We start from the raw sequence: 22,975 nt of genomic DNA on the forward strand, positions 1-22,975 counted from the left end.
TAGAAGAAAATACCTAATAAACAAGATCTGAAAGGGCAGGGATGGATCATCATGGAGAAAATCTATATGATCTTTGAGACAACGCCAACGATGCTTGCATAATAAAAAAAACACACAAGCACATCATAAAACAGCATAAACCAGGTCATAATACATTATTTCAATATTAACACCAGACTGGGTTATCCAATGTCCTGGTCCAACATATGGAATTTATGTAACACTCAGTATTTTAAACATGCATAATTAATTGGATAAGTTTTGAGTACAGAGTAGAGATTTTTTTTCTGTTCTGTTAAGTTCTCAAAATTATTATTTGGGTTATAATGACAGCCTGAAAGCCTTGATTTGACCTTGGACATAATATGCATTTTGAATGCACTCTGAAATAATGATCAAAGCTTATTGTTTCCAAAACATTTATTTATCAGTTATCTAAAATTTACATTAACAGCTTTATCTGATGTCCCTTCACTCCCTTAGTCCATAAAAGACAGTGTTATTGTATTGTTGTATGAGTGCCCTCTGTTGGACGTTTGTACATTCAAAATGCATTCTTGAAGTGTATACATTTTTCAAGATCTATTCTAGGCCAATAATCCTTGAAACCTCTTAGAAATTTAGAAGTTGGAATGATACTTCTATATATCTGAAGTTACTTCTCTACTGTGTTCAGTGGCTTCATTAATAAACTGATGATTTAGTTTGATTCTAGAAGAATTTGACATCAACTCCATACTTCGACCTTAATACTTTTAATCAAGCTACTTGGTAATCCTTCCGTTTTATGTTGAGGAAGACCTGCCAAGGTTCCTGTCCATATGATTTTTTTTCATTGAAAAAGAGTGATGAAATATTACAAAACAAGCTGCCAGTGATATTTTTTATTTCTAGTAGTGCTTCTTGACCTCAAATGGTCTCTTGAACATTCAGTTAATTGAAGCCCAAATACGGTACTTCAACTGGAAATGTGTAGACCTTCCTGGAAATATGGAAAAATAATCAGAAAATAGAAAGTAATCTCTAGTTAACCAGTTTGATTTAGTGTGTAAGGCAAGAAAGTTTGCTAGACAAAAAACCCCGAGATCATGAGTTCTAGTCCCATCTTAGGCATGAAAGCCACCTGGGTGACTAGGCCAACTCATCTTACAGGGTTGTTATTATGGAGAAAATAGGAGAAGGAAGGAGTATTAAGCATGTTCATTGCCTTGAGTTATTTATAAAAATAAAGTTAGGATGATAAATCAACACATATGTTTAAAAAAATAAGGAATATAGATTATATGGAAGTAATGTTCCAGTAAAACTGTGCTTAGTAACTTGTTAAATTGTCCACAGCAGCCATTGTATGAATGTAGACCACCCCAAATTTTGCAAGAATTCCCCAAGTATGCTCTCAATGTTCTGTCAGGTAAAAAAGTTTAGGGAATCCTGCAGAGGAGATAGCAATTCTCAATTCACATGACCTATTCTGCAATGGGTTAAAATGCTACATTTAACAGCTTAACACTAAAGACCTATTTTGTGATTCTTGGGGTGCCAGGATGCTAGGAGTTAAGAGGCTTTTAACCAATAGAACTAAGAATCTGTTCCTATTAATAGCATTTTTATGAATGGAAAATGAGGAAAAGATGTAAGTTGATTTGATTTAATGTATATAAATCTATTACATAATAAACAAAATATCTGCTGAGAAGACTATAATCTATACCAAACACGTACACGCGTGCGCGCGTGCGACACACACACACACACACACACACACACACACACACCTTAAATGAAAAGTAATGCCTCTAATTTTACAAATCACCAACAGATGGCAATATTGATGCTCTAGAACAGGGGTAGGCAACCTTGGCTTTTTTATGACTCGTGGACTTCAACTCCCAAAATTCCTTGGCTCAGGAATTCTGGGAGTTGAAGTCCACGAGTCATAGAGCCAAGGTTGCCTACCCCTGCTCTAGAACAAGGGTCCACAGCCCCCGGACTACGCAAGTGATGAACAGGCGAGTACACGAAATTCCATTTGCGCAAATGGGAAGCCCGCCACTTGGGCAAATGGTGTTGCTCACATGCGTGCACACACATGCCTGCCACTTGTGCAGAACAACCCCCGCCCCACCCCCCGCCACCAATCACTGGCCCATCCACAGAATTGGAGAAGGTTGGGGCCAGCTGCTCTAGAAGCTCTGATGTGGTCTTTGGCATCTCTTCTTCCATTTCATTTGGTGGGTTGTTGCTGTGAGAAAACAGCAACTTTTGTGTTGCTATAGTTCATGAAATGGAAGTCTGCAGTGAGTAATCACTGCACTTTAAGCAAGGCACTTTGAAATAGTATATATTTTTCTATATAAAGGAATGAGTTCATCTGTTTAGTGAAAAGCAGAATGAATAAATTTTATTCTAGTAAATTTGTGAGATTCTGTTCAGGATTTATTATAGCCTTTCTCAATCTGTTAGACTCCAGATGTCTTGGATTCATTTTAAAATTACCAGGTATCATGACTATAAAATATAGTGGCTAGCTGTTTTGAGAATTAATTTTCTGCAGAGAATAAAGCTGGGAAATGTTGATTTATTATCCTTAGAGTGTGAGAGTCCTATTTTTTTCCTTTGGAAGTGATAAGAAAAAATAAAGCAAAAACAACTAACTTGTGTTCTACCATTATTTACAAATACATTTTATTCTTAAAAAGAGCAGCTTAGATACAGAGTAGTACATGAAAAATAATTTTGACCGGCATTATTAAATCTTTTTATATCCTTCTGTATAATAGCTTATGAAACGGAATTAATATCTGGCGGGTCAGACAGAGTTCTTATTCTTTGGGAGATTCAAAATGAGAAGGTATGTAGAAATATCATGGTAAGTGAAGACCATGTCTTGTATACCTTGTATACATGACTTTTGAAAAATCAGTTGAGCAAGAGACGAAACCAAACCAGAATTTCTTAAATTTCTTAAACTGATTTTATCTCCGTTGTGGTATTATGAAAGATATAGAGCTCCAATTGTGTTATATTATACGGTGTGCACAAAGTAAAAAGATCTATTGCTATCCTCCAAGTTCAAATTTTATTTCATCGTGAGAAACACAATGAAATGAAATACAGTTATACAAGTAGCCCTCATTTAATTCCACAATTGGGACTGGCAACTTGGTTGTTAAGCAGAAAGGTCACAAAGTGAAACCGCAGCTCTGCTTAGGACCTTACTTAAAGCATTCCTTTGCTTTACAGACCTGCAGATGTCATAAGTGTGAGGAATGGTTCAAAAGTTAATTTTGTCATCACCGTTGTAACTGTGAACAGTTTCTAAATGATTACTGGTCTAATGTCTCAGTTGTTAAATGAATCACTGCAGTTGACAAGTTAATAACCTGGTTGTTAAGTGAATCTGGCTTCCCCATTGATTTTGCTTGTCAGAAGGTTGCCAAAAGTGGGACAAAACAACAGTCATACATATGAACCAGTTGCCAAGCATCTGAAGTTTGATCATATGAGCATGGGGATGCTGGAAAGGTTGTAACTGTGGAAATGGTTGTAAGTCACTTTTTCCAGTGCCATTGTAACTTTGAATGGTCACTAAAGGGACTGTTGTAAGTCAAGGAGTACCTGTACTTTGAGGCCCAATAAAGGACAGAGACAAAGCCACCAGTCTGTAAATCAAGGAGAGAAAGTCCAAACTTTTGCCTTTTTTTTTAAAATGAATATCAGTGGTCCCTGAAGGAAGAAAGATTCTCATCCTTGAATTAAGAGTTGTCCACTGTATATAGAAATCATAAGCATCCAAATTAGGTACAGTATTATTTTAAAAACTTCCTACCTTGTTTTTAGAAATTATTTTAGAGAATGAAGATTAGGTGTTAGGATATGACTCTTTTTTTATTAAAGAGTTTTACAAAAACAAAATTTTACAATATATCCCCAAATCCCTCCCACCCCAAACCCACCCACTTCCCCCCCCTTCCCAGAGCTAAATACAGGATTATAGTTACAATAATCATATTCTAAATAAAAATTATGCATAATATACAATTAACCAAATTCATAATGTGCTTTAACTCTCTTTTAACATAACTACAAACAACGTACCAATAACAATATCCCACTAAAATCTACTCATAAGCTAAATGGTACTTTTTAGTCCCATATTTGTTTTGAATATAATTTATCCATCTCCTCCAAACTGAAATATATCTTTCCTGTGAATGATCCTTTAGATAAGCAGAAATCTTAGACATTTCTGCAAGATTCGAAACTTTAAACACCCATTCTTCTACAGTGGGCAAACTATCCTTCTTCCAATATTGTCCCACCAGTAATCGTGCTGCCGTTATCATGTTCAACATCAAGTTAGTTTCTTTAACATCACAATCTACAACAATGCCCAATAAAAACAATTGCGGGGAAAACTTTATCTTTCTCTTAAAAATCTTTTGAATGTTCCACCAAATTTTAATCCAAAAAGCTTTTATATTTCTACAAGTCCACCACATGTGAAAATAGGTAGCTTCTAAACTACCACACCTCCAACATTTAGACTGTAAATTAGGATACATGTTGGAGATATGACTCTTATGTACATGAAAAATATTCCATAATCATTTTTAATATTTTCTGCTGTCTTCCATGTTTATGATTTCCCCCAACTCTAATGACTGTTAGATAGCATAATAATTATGTGATTGGTTAACATGTGTTTGGAAAAAATATTGTGCATTTTTTTTTACATGCACCACTCAACTAAAAAACCCCACAATCCTGTGCATCATTAACTAATGAGAAGTATTTAGGTTTTTTTAAAATAAGTTTTTATTTTAAAAAGGCACATTTTATCTAAGTGGCACCTTGGAAACTCTTTGAAGATAAGTTAAATGACTTAGCCAACATTTGGTCTGAGATTATTTTAATTAGGAAATCAGCGCTACTTTTCTCCTTGCCTTTAATTTGATATGCTATCGAAACTTTTAGAATAGCTACAGAAAGGTATTGAAAAAAATATCCTTTTGTTTTTTGAGCACAGCAAAATGTCAGTTTTTACCCTAGCAAAGTCTAATATAAAGTCCAACTTAAATTGCAGATCAAAGCTGCGTAGGGTGTTGTTAGCTGCGAAGTCGTGTCCGACCCATCGCGACCCTATGGACAATGTTTCTCCAGGCCTTCCTGTCCTCTAACATCTTCTGGAATCCATTTAAGCTCATGCCTACTGCTTCAGTGACTCCATCCAGCCACCTCATTCTCTGTCGTCCCCTTCTTCTCTTGCCCTCAATCTTTCCCAGCATTAGGCTCTTCTCCAGTGAGTCCTTCCTTCTCATTAGGTGGCCAAAGTATTTGAGTTTCAACTTCAGGATCTGGCCTTCTAAAGAGCAGTCAGGGTTGATCTCCTCTAGGACTGACCGGTTTGATCGCCTTGCAGTCCAAGGGACTCACAGGAGTCTTCTCCAGCACCATAGCTCAAAGGCCTCGATTCTTTGGCGCTCGGCCTTTCTTATGGTCCAACTTTCACTGCCATACATTGCAACTGGGAAGACCATAGCGTAGGGTACATGACTTCTAATTAAGTGCAAAAACTGAGCACATACATGCAGAGTTACTTATTCTCCCTGCTCAAATTTCATTGTTACACTTGTATTACATTCCAGTTATTTCCACGGCTGTACAAAGTTGAAAATTGTGCAATCGCACGACAGTGTAGCTTGAATTGCAGGGTTGTTCATCTGTGTAATTTTATAATTCTCTGTTTAAGCTTGTGAATGATGTCCACCTCGAAGGTCACACCGAAGCAATTTGTGCATTAGATGCCATTTACATGAGAAATGAAAACGCAGTAGGATCAAGCTTACTCATAGCTTCTGCAGCTTCAGATTCTACTGTCAAAATTTGGTCCAGACAAGGAACAGAAGGTAAAAGTTCCTTTTCCTTTGCTCTGTGGAGGTACCATGTATCAAAGAATATCTTAGGTAAAGGCCCCCATATTCCAGATGGCTTCACTTTTTGTGTATGAGGGAAATATATTCCACCTGATCCTACCCAATGTGACTCACTGCACTTACCTTATTAGGCTAAGACAGGGGTGGGGAACCTTGGCTCTTTTATGACTTGTGGGCTTCAACTCCCAGAATTCCTGGCTCAGGAATTCTGGGAGTTGAAGTCCACAAGTCATAAAAGAGCCAAGGTTCCCCACCCCTGAGTTAAGAGAAGGCTCTAGCCCAGGGGTCCACAACCCCTGGGCTTATGGCCCACCTCCTAGCCTTTGAGCCATTCGGAACTGGGCCACGGAAGTGGTGGGCGAGCCTGTGCGAATCCCCACTTGCGTGAACAGCAGATGAGCATGTGCGCACACTCCCTTTGCGCAAGGGGCAGGTATGCACACCCACTGCTCATGCAAATTTAGCTGAGACTGTGCATGCTTGCCTGTTGCTCGCGCGGAACCATCCCCTCTCCCCTCCTGCAGTTTCCCCAAGCCGGAAAGGTTGGAGAACTCTGCACTAGCCCAAAGACCTCCTATCAACTTATTTGACTTTGTGTGGACTTGAAGCAAGATAGCAGCTGGCAATTCATTATGATTTTGGAGAGAAGAAAAGGTGAAATCCTCCCCCTCCCCTTCCCCCAATGAGTCTCCCTGCATTGCTTGGCTGACGAGCACCATCTCCAACCAGTTAGAGATGCATGAATATATAGATGAGGTTACCATTTTTAAATTGTGCTTCTTGCAAAAAGGTAGGCCACTTGTGGCAGAGATCCTCCCTGTTTTTTGCAATAATCTTCGTTTTACTGGTTGTAGCATCTGGATTAGAACAGATGCTAGTGCTTTGTTCATGATACTTCATATTTTGACTGTATTTCAGATTTGCTGACATACATTCCATGTTTGTTTTATTCTTTTTTGTTATGCCATGGAAGTACAGCTTAATTATTATACGAAGAATAAACAAGTAAAGCTCATACACATTCATATGAACCAGTTTCAGATCTTCTTGTCTGGAAAGCTGTTTGTTATAATGAATAAAAAAATGGTACACTTTTAATCTTTGTCATTATAAGAGTTGGAGGTGTAGAAAATAAGGTAGCATCAGTCCAATTGTTGTTCAAGAGTATTAAATCTCTTAAACATCAGCTACTGTGCATAAATAATGAAATAAATATATTTGTATTATGATATTTATAATAAGGATTATGACTGTTGCTGTCATAAAATCCTATGATGCCTTCTGACTTCTTTTTATCATCTGTTCTTGAGTAAAACCAACTTCTCTGTTGTTGATTTTCTCTGGGTGATATCACCGCTTACATTGATCTTGGGTAAATTTTAAATTTCTTTATGACTACACTTAGCAAAGCTGAGCAATACTTTGGATTCAAAGGCAAAAAGGTGCTTCAAAGCACAGGAAGATACTCGTGTAGGATCTGCCTGCAATTTCTGAAACCAAATGCATTTTTTGAGGGCTCATATGGCAGCTGTGCAATCATGGGGAAAATCTTAACTGTTTTAAGGAGCTGGAGGCAGGGTGTTACTTTACACAGGATTAAACAGATTTTTTATTTGAAATATAATAATTAGTATCTAATTTCCATATTTTTATTAAGTATCTTAAGTGTTCACTGAATAATGCAACTTTATTTTCCCCCTCTCTCCTTAGTTAAGTGCCTTCAGACATTGAAGTTTGGAAATGGATTTGTTATGGATGTTTCGTTGTCCTTCTTGCCAGGCAATGACAGTAAGAGCGGCTGTGTAATTTTTTTCAATCATTTCGAGAAATGCCTAGTATTGCCAGTGCATATACATGTTGTTTTATTAAGAGCTAGTTTTCTACTATCCGATCCTAGAAATTACTAAGTTAGAAATCACAGATCATCACATATTCTAATTAACTGGATAAGTATCCTGTCACCTCCTTTTTTCAAAGACTGTTAAAGTCACACTAAAATGAGATAGTTAAATATCTTTAGAGCAAGATACTTTGATCTATTGTTGTTGCTGGGGGAAAATCCCTAAGAATTAGATTTTTAGTTTGTTAAGTTTATTAAGTTTGTTAAGTTTAAAGGTATCTTATACCTTTTGTGTGATTTGACTCTTTATTTTTTAAGACTGAGTTCCTTGGGTCTGTTTAATAACAATGTAATTTTTACTTGTTTATTGGATTTACATCTTCCCCGTCAAGAGCTCAAAGCAGCCTGCCTGGTGTTCTGTCCTCCTATTATTATTGCATAGTTATTCTTTCTGTTAGTGCTGTGTAATAGGAAAGAGAATGAAAGAGAATGGTGGACCCAGAGTCACGCAGTGAGCTTTTCTGCTTAATGGTGGAGTAGGACATGGAACTTTCAGCATCCCATATTTGAACAACAATGGTACCTTTGAAGTTTCTGTTGAGTTTGGTGGAATATACTTCCAGGTATATGGGTCTGTGTGGTGCTATGGGTTTAGTTCCAAAGAATTGCTTAGAACATACCGGAATTTCAAACTTGTACCTGGCTGTAGTTCTTTAAAGCACCCTTTTCTTTTCCAAGCATTGTACAGCAGTCCTCTACAGCTGCCACACAGTTCAGGGGAAAGAGGAAGGTGCTTTAAAGAAAGCGATCCTACCTGCAAATGCCAATGCTCCTTTTGGGAATTGAATCCAAAATGCTGCCTAATGGGTATATGTACAATGCTCAGAAAAGAAAAGGGTGCTTTAAAGAACTACAGCCAGGTGCAAGTTTCAAATTCTGGTATGTTCTAAGCCAGGGGTGTCAAACTGCCGGCCCGTGGGTTGGGCGCATCAGCCGGAAGTCACGCCCATCCCATTGCCGGCAATGGTAAAACCGTTCTGATATGTTGCGCGACGTCATGTGACGTCGCAAGTTTGACATGTCTGCTCTAGGCAATTCTTTGGAACTAAATCCATAGCACCACACAGACCCATATACCTGGAAGTATATCCCACCAAACTCAATGGGAACTTCAAAGGTGCCATCGTGGTTCAGATATGGGACTCTGAAAGTTCCTAGTGGGTGTACAGTCATTGTCTTGTTACTATATATAAGCTTATGCTTATCTCAGAAGTAAATCCCACAGAGTATGAAATAGGATTTACTCCTAGGAAAGTGTGGCTGTCATCTCCTCTTCCATAAATGCTTTTATCTTGTTTCTGTTTTCTTTTGCTTCATTACATTTAGTTGAAACAACAATGATCTTTTATTTCAGTACTGGTACTGGCTTGTGGTGGTGATGACTGCAGAATTCACTTATATGTGCAACAGGCTGGAGAGGTAGCTATTGTTTCTGCTTCATAGTCTATAGAATTTCTTTCGTGGTGTTTCATTTCTTAACTTTTTAAGTTTTCAAGATTTATACCCTGTTTAATTCCCCAATCTCAAGTTCAGGGAAGTTTGAAATCCCTACTTTAGAGACAATATTTCTGAAGAGTAACTGTCTTCAGCTGATTGAAGGTGTCATTTTGATAACCAATTAGCCATGTTCAAAGAAAGTTGTTTCAAAGCAGGCTCATTTATTGATGTCAGGTTAATCTATTAGGATTTCAATGCTGAATAGTTAAGGTTTGTTGTTCTCCAGAGGAGAAGCTGGAGAAATGAAGAAAATGGGTCTAAAGGCCTTGTTAGATGTAATGAAACCCACTTTATTTCTAGTCCTCTACTTCAGTCAAAGATTGGCCTGAGGCATTTGGGCAATTTTGATGCTTAAAATATTTCATAGTCTCCATGCACTGGTTCAAGAATTTGATAGCATGCCTGGTAGAGTGGCTGTGTGTACAGCAGGGTATCATCAGTACATTGATGATATACTACTTTATCTCAAATAATGAGCGACCTTAGCAATATTAAATTGCATGCAAAAGGGAGATGAGCCCTCGGCACACCCACATGAATACATTGAGTGGAAGGTACTAAACCTCTGAGGAGGTGGGGAAAGCTGCCAGTCATCTCCACTTTGCAGGCAAAGCACAGAATGAAAGTGCCTGCAAGGTCCTTGCAAAATTCTCCTGTGACCTCAATAAATTCTTTGGGAGTTTTGGGCATCTGAATTTGCCCTCACCTGGCAGAAGTCAAGTGTGCCAATATGCTCCTTCCTTCACCCGATTTCTGTTCTTTAGTATTTTAAAATGCTACATTTCTGTTCTTGTACAGGTGAAACTCGAAAAATTAGAATATCGTGCAAAAGTTCATTTATTTCAGTAATGCAACTTAAAAGGGGAAACTAATATATGAGATAGACTCATTACATGCAAAGCAAGATAGTTCAAGCCGTGATTTGTCATAATTGTGATGATTATGGCTTACAGCTCATGAAAACCCCAAATCCACAATCTCAGTAAATTAGAATATTGTGAATATTCTAGGCTCAAAGTGTCCCACTCTAATCAGCTAATTAAGCCATAACACCTGCAAAGGGTTCCTGAGCCTTTAAATGGTCTCTCAGTCTGGTTCAGTAGGAATCACAATCATGGGGAAGACTGCTGACCTGACAGTTGTGCAGAAAACCATCACTGACACCCTCCATAAGGAGGGAAAACCTCAAAAGGTAATTGCAAAAAAAGTTAGATGTTCCCAAAATGCTGTATCAAAGCACATTAATGGAAAGTTATGTGGAAGGGAAAAGTGTGGAAGAAAAAGGTGCACAAGCAGCAGGGATGACCGCAGCCTGGAGAGGATTGTCAGGAAAAGGCCATTCAAAAGTGTTGGGGACTTTCACAAGGAGTGGACTGAGGCTGGAGTCAGTGCATCAAGAGCCACCACAGACAGACAGATCCTGGACATGGGCTTCAAATGTCGTATTCCTCTTGTCAAGCCGCTCCTGAACAACAAACGTCAGAAGCATCTTACCTGGGCTAAAGAAAAACAGACCTGGTCTGTTGCTCAGTGGTCCAAAGTCCTCTTTTCTGATGAGAGCAACTTTAGCATCTCATTTGGAAACCAAGGACCCAGAGTCTGGAGGAAGAATGGAGAGGCACACACTGCAAGATGCTTGAAGTCCAGTGTGAAGTTTCCACAGTCTGTGTTGATTTGGGGAGCCATGTCATCTGCTGGTGTTGGTCCACTGTGCTTCATTAAGTCCAGGGTCAACGCAGCCGTCTACCAGGAGATTTTGGAGCACTTCATGCTTCCTTCCGCAGACGAGCTTTATGGGGATGCTGACTTCATTTTCCAGAAGGACTTGGCACCTGCCCACACTGCCAAAAGCACCAAAACGGTTCAGTGACCGTGGGATTACTGTGCTTGATTGGCCAGCAAACTTGCCTGACCTGAACCCCACAGAGAATCTATGGGGCGTTGCCAAGAGAAAGATGAGAGACATGAGACCGAACAATGCAGAAGAGCTGAAGGCCGCTATTGAAGCATCCTGGTCTTCCATAACACCTCAGCAGTGCCACAGGCTGATAGCTTCCATGCCACGCCGCACTTAGGCAGTAATTGCGGCAAAAGGGGCCCAAACCAAGTACTGAGTACATATGCATGCTTATACTTTTCAGAGGTCCAATATTGTTCTATGTACACTCCTTGTTTTATTGATTGCATGTAATATTCTAATTTTCTGAGATTGTGGATTTGGGGTTTTCATGAGCTGTAAGCCATAATTATCACAATTATGGTAAATCACGGCTTGAACTATCTTGCTTTGCATGTAATGAGTCTATCTCATATATTAGTTTCCCCTTTTAAGTTGCATTACTGAAATAAATGAACTTTTGCACGATATTCTAATTTTTTGAGTTTCACCTGTAGTATTTTCATTTTGAATTGAGCTTGGATGCGTATGGGCAACTGCCCAGGAATCACAGGCAGCTATAGCAATACAGGATAGAAGTGAGTGCTAGTCAGAATTCAAACCGTTGCAAAACAAGGTTGTGCTACACACTTTCTAGTGGTTCTCAGCTTGACACCTTGTATGAAGCTATATAGAGCATAGATAGGATTGCTTTGAGTTCCAATTCTTATGAGGAATGAAAGCCTTGGAGTTGGACTTGCAATACATTTGAGAGACCCGGAGATTGAAAAATCTTCAGTGATCCAGTAAGGAATTTACTATGATAGAGATGTATATGGTCATAAACCAGGAAAGATTGCAAAAAGCACCAAAATTGGATGTTAAGGAACCGCCAAACTGCACAGTGGAAAATTGCAATATGTGTTTATGTTGCCTATTGAGAGTTGCTTGTTTGTTTCAGTTTCAGAAATCTTTACTACTATATGGACATGAAGACTGGATAAGAGGAGTTGAATGGGCATTTTGTGGTAAATCTCATTCAGTCTGGCTTATGAGATTTCGGGCGGACATTTCTCATGCTTTGCAGCCATAAAAGCCTGGCACTTAACATATTTTAAAATAATGCTGATGAGAAATTGAATTCTGTGCATGTTGCCATATTTCTTCTGCTCTTGCATGTAACTTCAGAACACAATTATTATAGTTTGTACAATAAATAGTTATGCTTTTTCTCCATTTAAAGGTATGATCTCCCTCTCTCCCCTCCCTCCCCCCAGAAGCTCATGAGACTTGAAGGGTAATAGACGCTTCCTAGTATTGCAGTTAAAATAATAACATAATTTAATTTAGAGACATGAACCATTGCAAAAAGGAAAGTTCCAGTTTAGTTTATAAACTAAGCATTGTATGTATTGATTTCTTTGGGGCACTGAATTTCCATCTTAAACTCTTTCTTTGATGACTGGTTTAACTTTTTTTAAGCTGGAGATCTGTACTTGGCAAGCTGTGCTCAGGATTGTCTGATAAGAATCTGGAAGATGCATGCAACTTCATTGTTTGGAGAAATCCAAGATGAGGACACTATTAGATTGAAGGAGAATGTTTTCACCATAAAAAATAATGATGGTAAATCTGTTCTTTTATATTGGATTTTTCTATAAAAATGTTTTCTGCATGGTTAAATAAAAGATAAGATGTCATTCTTATCTAATGCATTATTAAAGAATGTGCTATTAATTAGCTGAAACAAGGGCTTCACTGTGTTTTCTTTCAATTAACTTGATTGATGCCCCCATGACACACACACACGCACACATTGTGTGTTTGTGTGTGTGTCTGTGTATGTATATGTTTTTAGACGTGAATTTAATTTTGTCTGATGTATTCTTTATATTAATATGCATTTACATTCTTTACATTAATATAGCAATAGCACTTAGACTTACATACCGCTTCACAGTGTTTTACAGCCCTCTCTATTCTATAAATGGAATAGAAATTATTGCATCCAACTGAATATAGTGAATTTTTTCCCCTACATTACTGGTATGTTACATTTTATCTACAGTATTTGGAAAACATGTATTTGCATCCAGCACCTTGGATGTACAGAAGTCTTCTGTCCTCATCGTATCTTTTTCCCCCACAGATGAATTTATAGACACAGGGTCATGAATTTTGTCATACAGTTATTTGTAAGGTCGAATCATTCATACAATGGCTAGATAAGTCTTGACAATTAATTTACTCTTTGACATTTGCTTTCCATTTTGATTGATTTCAACACACGTAACAGAATTCTCTTTGAACGTGCAATGTGGGAACTCTCTGACAGAAAGCTATTACCCTGGTACATCTAGTTTCAAATAGTAAAGAAGGTAAGCTTGGCTGTTTTAAAAACAGGCTGGATTTTTTTTTCATTCGGTTTTTCACTTTTTTTGTTTTGTGATAGGTGTAGATATATCCTTTGCAGTTAGCTTGGACTCAGTGCTAGCTGGCCACGAAAACTGGGTATATGGTGTTCATTGGCAGCCACCATATTTCAAAGGTAAGAAGTATGTAGTTTCCAATTTGGATTACTGACAGAGATGACAAGGAATGTGGAATGGAGAGCTCCATGCTCAGTTACCCCTCCTTTCTCAAAGCATGGAAAATTTGAAATGTGTGATAGGTCGGGTGAAAAAAAATGTGTTGTGCACCAGAGATTGGGAAGTATAAATCATTTGGTTTGCATCTGTTAGCATACAATTACAAGAAAGAGACAGTAATTTTTGATCCTTTGGGCAAGACTTTTTTCTTCTCTTAAGGACTGAAGCTAAATATTGTGCAGTTTGATTAAATCCGTAAACATAAACCTGTAAAATAGGCACTGAAGAGTCATAGTATCCAGGATTCAATTAATAAGATTTTTGTCCCTGCACACCTTTGAGGACATTGTAAATTGTGACTTTTCTTCTGACTTCAGCCATGTTTAGTTGTTTTGTGTGCCGTTCTCGTAAAGTTCCTCTTTAAACTTTCCTTCAGATGGGTTTAAAAACAACAACACTGTACTTGACAAAACTGAATGAAAACATGGGGATATTTTTTCCTGATACTGTAGATGGCAGGATGGAACAGCCTATGAGGTTACTGTCTGCTTCAATGGACAAAACAGTGATCCTGTGGTCTCCGGATGATGAATCTGGAATGTGGTTGGAACAGGTAGATGTGGTTTTTCATTTCCCCTGTTTGTCTCATCAAAGTAAAAGAAATATAGAGCTAAATCCCAATTCTCAAAAAGATTTTAGGCAGGAAATATTTTAATTTTTTTTGTCCAGTGGATAGGCAAAGAGAAGCCATGTTTCGATATTTAGAACATCAATAAATTGAATCCCCCTTAAAATAATAACTGAAGTGTTCATTTGGGTTTTGGATGGGGAATAAAATGTAGGAACATTCTGCACTGAAGGTTTTCTCCTTCAAATTCATGATTTAAATTTGATGCTTTAAATCATCTGGATTTAAATGGAATCGTATAAAAATAAATATTAAGACTCTCATGTTTTCCTTTTGGTTATTATGATTAAAAAAATTAGGTGCTGTTATTTTAAAATGAATGCAATACTTTTCTAAATATACTATTTCTAGATAGTATCTGGACAGTGTCTCTAGACAGTATTCAATTGAATGCTCCTTCTGTTCATGGAGGCAATTCACTGTCAGAATAAATAGAGCCTAATAAATTCATTTACTTTTTTTTAAGCCAGTTACTGCCCATTGCGACATCTTATCCTTAATAAAAATTGCAAATTGTGACCCGGGCTTCATTTGTTTCCTTTCTAAAGTGATTGCCCTGCCTGGCATTAACCACAGTCTTGAATTGCATGACCCTAGGTACAAATAGAAGTTCCTTTTAAACTGGAGATTGGAACTTTTGTTGAAATTGGGTTAGCCAACCATAGTCACGGGAAAATCTGGCATGGATTAAACATGGGAACAGAATCTACACTGGATAGGGGAGGGGTGGAACTGAATTGAGATTTAACAATTATTTTGCGGGAAATCAGTTTTGGTTGATTACGCAGAGTTTGAATAAACACTTTTTACATTGCATGCTGCCTTTGAGTTTGGCATGTAAACCAAGCATTTAAAAATAACTGCTTTCAATACAATATATGTGAAATAATTTTTAGAGGTTGATTATATTTATATTTTATTGCATTTATATTGCAGTAATATTTATATTACTTTTTATATTGTAGCATTTGATCCGCGCCTCCCCCCCCCCCGGAAACATATCTCTATCAAAACAATTATTCATTTTATACGAACTTGCAAACTATCTTGCAAATCTATTTTCAAAAAAGTCTGTGTTACATTTTTAATTGTGCATAACATTTGAATACATCTAGAATGACATTGTTTTAACTTCACTTTTGGTGTAAGTCTAAATCATTTGTCTTTTGCTCACCGTCTTTAATTAGCAGGGGGAAGGCACATGCATTCATGCATAATATTTCTTACTTTTTCAAAAGGTCCGAATAGGAGAAGTGGGAGGAAATACGCTTGGATTTTTTGACTGTCAGTTCAGCCGAGACGGATCAATGATTCTTGCTCATGCTTTCCATGGAGCCCTTCATCTTTGGAAACAGACTTCTGCAGACAAGGTAAGGGAGAATTTATTTCTGTCACCAAAGCATACATGGAATATCTTTATATAGGAAGAAATGGCTCATTCCATACAGCCAAGTTGTATATTTTTAAATACCTTTTATAAATTGAGGAGGGGTTTTTTCCCCTTTCTGAGCTGTAATGAATAGCAAACAAGTTCAGTTGAGTCAGTTTGGATAATTAGGATTATGTTTTTCCTTTGTGGGAAAAACAGATGGTTATGTGAAGTGATTTTTGGGGGTCAATCATCTTTTATCTATCGGGCCCAGGATGATCTCCTTTTATAGCCGGGCTTTCCCAGGTCTGTGACAGAGACATTTTGTGTTTATTACAGGATTCAGATCTGGATTCATCATGTTCCGCTTGAACATTGCTGCGCCATTGGATACTCCCTGTTTCCAAATTATTGCTTATGATTCTATAGCTGAAAGCCCCAAGGCTATTGGAAGATTTGGGCTGAGCTTCTAAAGGCAGACAACTTAAAAGTGTCTATTTCCTTTGTTGTAAACATTAGAAAATAACCAGAATATTTTATCGTTCAAAAAATGACACTTAATGTTCTTTGTCCTTTATAGTCATTATATTCTGCCATCCCTCATTGGCCATTATGTTTCGTTAAGTCAATGTGCTGTAGTGCTTAAGGAGTAAGAATATTCAGGGTGAAGTTTACCCTTCAACCACAGAAGGTTGTTGGTTGAGTTTTTTGGATCAGTCGTACTTTCTTAGCTCAATTTGCTTTACAGGGTTGTTTTGGGGGAAAAATAGGAAGAAGAAGTGTCAGGAATACAACCTTGAGCTCCAGAATTAAAGTTGCAATGTAAATCAGATAAATAAAGCTTCCATTGATTTTCAGCTTTCGATATAGTTTTTTTTTAAGTGAAGAGGATTACTTTATATCCAACAACTTTTACCTCATTCAAGGATTACAGTATAAATGTTTTTGATTTAACAGAGCGAATGGACTCCAGAAGTGATGATTTCAGGGCATTTTAATTGTGTCCAAGATGTGAAGTGGGATCCAGAGGGAGACTTTATAATTTCTGTCGGTTCTGACCAAACCACAAGGATATTTGCTCCATGGAAAAGAGAGAGCAACTCGGAGGTATGTTTTTCCTAGCTTGTGAAATTATGTGGGTGGAATACCTAGTTTCAGATTGTCCATTTCCAGACAGAAATATGAGTATTTATTCTGGGCACGGAGAGAGTAAGGGACGTGACATTTACCAAATAGGTAAGAACAATTAACTGTACCTAGACAAAGAGGACTAAAATGTTCTTTAAGCCTCAGGAAGTAAGATAATAATCAGAAGCAGCTCAGGTAAACTGCTCCCTGATTCACTGGAGGAAGGAGTGGAAGGATAGTGTAGTCCGACATAGAGGATTCTGTTTTTATAGCCTATCTCAATATCCAGGTAGTTCTCGACTTACAGCAGTTCATTTAGTGACTGTTCAAAGTTACAATGGTACTGAAAAAAGTGACTTATGACTGTTTTCCACACGCAGCGACCATTGCAGCAGCCCCACGCTCATGTGATCAAAATTCAGATGCTTGGCAACTGACTCGTGTTTATGAAAGTTGCAGGGTCCTGGGGTAATGTAACATATGGCCTAACAAGCAAAGTCATTGAGGAAGTCAGATTCGCTTAACAAACATGCTACTAACTTAACAATTGCAGTGATTCGCTAAACAACCGTGGCAAGAAAAGTCATAAAAGGGGGCAGAATTCACTTAACAACTGTCTCGCTTAGCAACAGACCTTTTGGGCTCAATTGTGGTTGTAAGTCAAGGACTAACTGTAGTTTCTACTCTTGACTGTGGAGTTGATTTTCTGCTCTGCTCTGCCTATTCAGACTTGACAACATGCATGTTTGATCTGAATGTTGACCTAAAACTCAGGTGTTCAGGCAGAACGGGGAAAAAAAGGCAAAGACAGGGAACGATGGACCTTGGGAAAATTGGGGGGGGAAGGGCAGGGAGGCCAGCTAGCTATTCTACTGTCACCATATATTTTTTAATCACATAAAAGTATTATGACTAGTCCGCTGGTTCAAATACAACATTATCAAATCTGCTCCTTCTGATCTTTGCAGGACCTTTCTTTTCCAGATCTGCTTAGTTACCATAGCTAAGATTGATATTAGAGAAAGGGTAGGTGGACTGGTTAGATTGGTTAGATATTTTAAGCTTGAATTCAAGATTGATCGGAAACAAAGGAAGCTTAGCAAAAGGAAACACTAGGAAGATGGGTGGCCAAACTGGTGCATGGACCCTGCAGAGGAAGATGGGAAGGGTACTCTAAGCTTGCCCTACTTGTCCCATAAGAATGCCAAAACCCAGAACAACCAAGATATTATTATGCTAAACTTACTAGCCACAATGTTCTTGTTTTGGGCACAGCTCTTGTAGATAGATTAGGGCTACCATAGCTGAACTGCAAAACTCTGGATGACCACTGAATGGTAGCAAACAGATAAAGAAATTTTAAATTCTGAAAGTTGTTAGGATTTTTACAGCCAAGTTTTAAAACAAATAATTTTTTCCAACAGAATATGTAATCTGAACAATAGCTCCTCTTAACATTTCTTAAACTCTCCTAAAATTTATGCATATTATATTTTTATTGATCAGTAGTTAGCTACTATGGTGTTATGACAATATCATACGAGTATAAATATTTAGAATTTCATATTAAAATTAATCATTTAAAAATAAGATCTATAATTATACTTAATTATATCATTATAGGTGCAATGTAATGTTGATTATCTTCTGTTTCCAGTGAGGAATAAAGATTGTTAAAATAAAATTCAGGGGGAGGCCAAACTGGGGAACAAAGTTGTATTTTGAACCAGGATAGGATGTTGGTCCCTCTCTGTCAGGTATTGGACTAGTCAGCATTGTTTGTCAATTATTTATTAATGAAAGAAGATTCCTGTCATTTCCAATGAGATCTGAATAGAGGCGGGAATGCATTTTTGTGGGAAATGAACTGAATGCTTATTTTCAGCAAACTGTAATTCTAAAATTGTCAATACATGAATAGAGCTTAAAATGTTAACTTGTCCTATAGATTCTAAGATTGGTGCTAGTATAAACGCAGTGGTCCTTTTACTAGGTGTCATGGCATGAAATAGCAAGACCCCAAGTCCATGGGTACGATATGCAGTGCATAGCCCTGACAGCACGGTTTCAGTTCGTATCTGGAGCAGATGAGAAAGTGCTTCGTGTGTTTACTGCGCCTAGAAATTTCATCGAGAACTTCGGCAGTATTTGTGGAATATCTCTGGAGAAATTATATTGTGGTGTAAGTTATGTACTCGGCTGCTTTAAAAGAAAACTACCATTTGCTACTTTGTATGTTTGCATCTCTCATTTGAATCTGAGCACATTTTTTAAACATATTACAGAAATGTTGAATGAACTCATATATTCTTTACTTCAAGGATGGGTTGAGGTTTGAGTGGTCAGGGGCTATAAAGAAGCCTCCTGACCTTCTGTAGGCCATTTGAGAATGTTATGGTATCGTTGGAGAGAATAGGATTAATATTTTCCAGGTTGCATTTTTTGGGAGAAGGGCAAGGTGCCTGTATGAGTCAACCCACACCCATGATGAATAATTCAGGTCTGATTGGAGGGTTACTATCCATTTGTACAAATGGACACAGCGGTAGCTTGCCTCCAAAAAGCTCCCTGTTCTCAGTGCTGCTACTGAAACTTTCCAGAAGCCAAAAATAGAACAAAAGAAGTTTTAGGTAACTTGGGGGGACTTGGAGACAGAGCTTAAAAATAAGGATGCGAAGAAGAAGCCTTTGTCTCTCTTTCCCTACTTTTAATTTTAACAGAAGGGACCAAAAATGGCATGGAGAGAATTAATGTCACAGCCAGTCCAGTGAAATAGATCTGGTTAAGAAATTAACTTCACAAGGAGGACTAGAATTATATTCTGGTCTTGCTCTGTGTTCTAGAAGTATACCCTAGTTCAGACATGTCAAACACAAGGCCCGGGGGCCGAATGCAGCCCGCGAAGTGGTTTCATGTGGCCCGCGAAGCCATCCTGGAAACAGGGAGGGAACGGTCCCCACTGCCTTGGCCCTGGCCCAGAGACCCTCCTTCTGCCCGAGACCCTCAGATCTGTCCCACTCCTGCCCAGGCCCCCATAGGCACCCTTGATGTGAACGATGTAGAGCTGGCCATGCCCACCCAGTAGGCCATACGGACTCTAGCCACGCCCACCCAGTAGGCCACGCCCACCCTGGCCATACCCACCCGGCCCCCTGAGGGCAACCGCAATGCTGATGCGGCCCTCAATGAAATTGAGTTTGACACCCCTGCCCTAGTTCAAGTCTTCCTGTAGAGTCAGTTTCCTGATCTGGGTCTTATTTTGTAGGCTAGGGGATTGCATTGGTCTGTGAACCATGGTTTGCCAAACACCAGCGTTGCTGAGGATTGAGTTTGAGTTTGTGTGTGGTATTAAACTCATTTTTTGTAGAGAAGTGAATATAATTTTAAATATGAACATCTGCTGAGTTACAATCAAATCAAAATTCTTAGAAAATGCTCATAATCTGTGCTTTATGGAATAATTGTTACTTCTGAAGATGTTTTGTACAGGTTTGTGACTTAAAACCATGATTTTATTACTAAATGTGGGGTATAGATAATGGTGCTTGAACGTCGTTGAACAATTAGCATGACATATGATAGTCACATATTTCTGTATGGCTTAGAAAATTAAAACCGAAGCAAAGGTTTTAAATTAATTTGAGGTTTTTCTGGGAATTCCTTAGTAATATATGTACTACATTTTAGATTTGTGACTCACAGAAAGTTATGTTGAAGGCCAAACTTGCAAGAAGGCTATATCTAGAAATGAGAAGATTCTGACAATCATGAATAATATTTTCTTCTTCTTAGCAAATGATGGATCTTCCAGAAGGGGCTACTGTACCAGCCTTGGGTTTATCTAATAAGGCTGTCTTTGAAGGTAATATCTGCCTATATGTGTGCTTAACTTCGTATTTGTGAACATGAGTGTTTCTTTGATCATATTTGTGCTGTGCAGGTTGATGAGAGAAATTAGCTGTCAGATGAGTGATCCTTAGTTAATTTGGGGAGTTCTTAGTGCTCTCCAGATGTTTGGGATTATAAATTTCATAATGCAAATTAGTATCTTCAATAATTAGAGATTTTGAAAATTGCATCCTAAAATATCTGCATGGTAAAAAGTTTCTGTCACCTGGAAATTTTACCTTTTACCTTACAAGGAAAAATTTCTGGAAATTTCTACCTCCATTTTGTTGTTAAATTGACAAAATATGGCTTTACATATCAATTTAAACTATAAGATTGTTTGATATATTGCTTATCAGTACATAGGGACTATAACAACAACAACAATAATAATAGGGTTGGAAGGGACCTTGGAGGTCATCTAGTCCAACCCCCTGCTCAGGCAGGAAACCCTATACCAGGGGTCAGCAACCTGAAACAGCAAAAGAGCCACTCGGAACCAGTTCCGTCACACATACAAAAAAGTGGGAGCCGCAAAATGTATGCGTGCATGTACACACATGCGCAGAACCAACGCAAAATGTCCACCAGCCCTGCCCCTGTCCACCTCTACTTTGGACGGCTCTGCCGTCCTGACTTTTCCTCCCTCAGAAAAAACTGCTCTCCCCCCCGCCCTGCCCTCTCTCTCTCTGGGACTTTTTTCTTTCCGCCTTTTGTGATGCTTCGGGATCAGCTCCTGCCCTGGATCACTTGCACTGCGCCGATCCTTGGCAGCCCCGATGCCCACGCCGCATCCTGAGCTGCGCGCACCTGTCGCTGCCCGGTGCCGCCAGCTTACCGGGGCAGGGGGGGACTCGCAGGCCGAGACGACTGCAGAGGGCCACGCGAAGATGAGGAAGGAAACGTTCTTTCAGAAGATCCCACCCGGCCCCACCTCAGGCATCGGGCCCTTCCCCGGCCAAAGGAAGCCTCGTGAGCGTCTCCCGCAGCGTGGCTCCCCCGAGCCGGGAGGCACCTGTGTGGCAGCGGCAGCGGGTCTCCCTGGCGATGGGCACTGGGTTGTGGCACTGCCTTCAGCCCAGGCGCTGCCGGAGCCACCCAAGCGCCCTGCCCCTCCCCCCGGGGCCTCCAAACCGCCGCCGCCCGTTTGGGAGATCTGCCGGCTTCCTCAAACATGGATGAAACTGTCAGCCCTGCAAACGGGGTGGAGGAGGTTTGGAGAGCTGCGCACGCAGCTCTCCAAACCGCCGCCGTCCTGTTTGGAGAGCTGCTGCCTTCATTCGCGTTTCTTTCGGCCCCGAAAGGCACCAGCTCTCCAAAACCTCCGTCGCCCCATTCTCTCAATGGGACTTTTTTCCAGAATGGCGGCGGAGGACTGGGAGCCTCATGAGACGGCTTAAAGAGCCGCATGCGGCTCCGGAGCCGCGGGTTGCCAACCCGTGCCCTATACCATTTCAGACAAATGGCTGGTCAGTGTCTTCTTAAATACTTCCAGTGTTGGAGCATTCACAACTTCTGGAGGCAGGGTTGTTCCACTGGTTAATTGTTCTAACTGTAAGGAAGTTTCTCTAGGTTGCTTCTCTCCTTGACTAGTTTCCATCTGTTGCTTCTTCTCCTGCCTTCAGGTACTTTGGCAATAGATTGACCCCTCTTCTTTGTGGCAGCCCCTGAGATATTGGAACACTGCTATTGTGTCACCCCTCATCCTTCTCTTCATTAAACTAGACATACCCAATTCCAGCAACTGTTCTTTATATGTTTTAGCCTCCAGTCCCCTAATCATCTTTGTTGCTCTTCTCTATACTCTTCCTATCAACTAAACTCAATCACTGTGAGTTGTTCAATGGACAGTGGTTAAAGCACATCGTGCTTTAAGTATAATGTTTAAACACATATACAATGCAGTTACAGAACACTTTGACTTACAATCGGTCATTAAATGACTGTTCGGAGTTATGGCAGCCTCAGAAAAAGTGCTTTATGGCCCGTAAAGCAATTCCATCCTTATAAAATATCACACTGTCCCTCTGCAGTGACATCAATGCGGTTTGGGCACATTTATGATTGGTTGCAGTGTTCCACAGTCACATGACTATGATTTGGGA

The 22,975-nt window shown here is 39.2% G+C and overlaps 1 protein-coding gene across 1 annotated transcript in view; it reads left to right on the forward strand.

Moving 5' to 3' along the window:
• ELP2 (elongator acetyltransferase complex subunit 2) overlaps nt 1-22,975 on the forward strand; it is a gene marked incomplete at its 5' end in the record, with an annotated part of 63,175 nt that overhangs the window by 3,605 nt on the left and 36,595 nt on the right. The window contains 12 exons of the mRNA XM_083360641.1: nt 2,781-2,851; nt 5,753-5,909; nt 7,647-7,724; nt 9,191-9,255; nt 12,171-12,237; nt 12,692-12,835; nt 13,662-13,757; nt 14,310-14,410; nt 15,724-15,855; nt 16,812-16,961; nt 18,976-19,164; nt 20,775-20,844. Of these exons, the coding sequence (XP_083216767.1) occupies nt 2,781-2,851; nt 5,753-5,909; nt 7,647-7,724; nt 9,191-9,255; nt 12,171-12,237; nt 12,692-12,835; nt 13,662-13,757; nt 14,310-14,410; nt 15,724-15,855; nt 16,812-16,961; nt 18,976-19,164; nt 20,775-20,844 (1,320 nt within the window). The remainder of the gene's footprint in view (nt 1-2,780; nt 2,852-5,752; nt 5,910-7,646; nt 7,725-9,190; nt 9,256-12,170; nt 12,238-12,691; nt 12,836-13,661; nt 13,758-14,309; nt 14,411-15,723; nt 15,856-16,811; nt 16,962-18,975; nt 19,165-20,774; nt 20,845-22,975) is intronic.

This window comes from Vipera ursinii (assembly GCF_947247035.1).
Source record: "Vipera ursinii genome assembly, chromosome: 3".
NCBI classification, from domain to species: Eukaryota; Metazoa; Chordata; class Lepidosauria; order Squamata; family Viperidae; genus Vipera; species Vipera ursinii.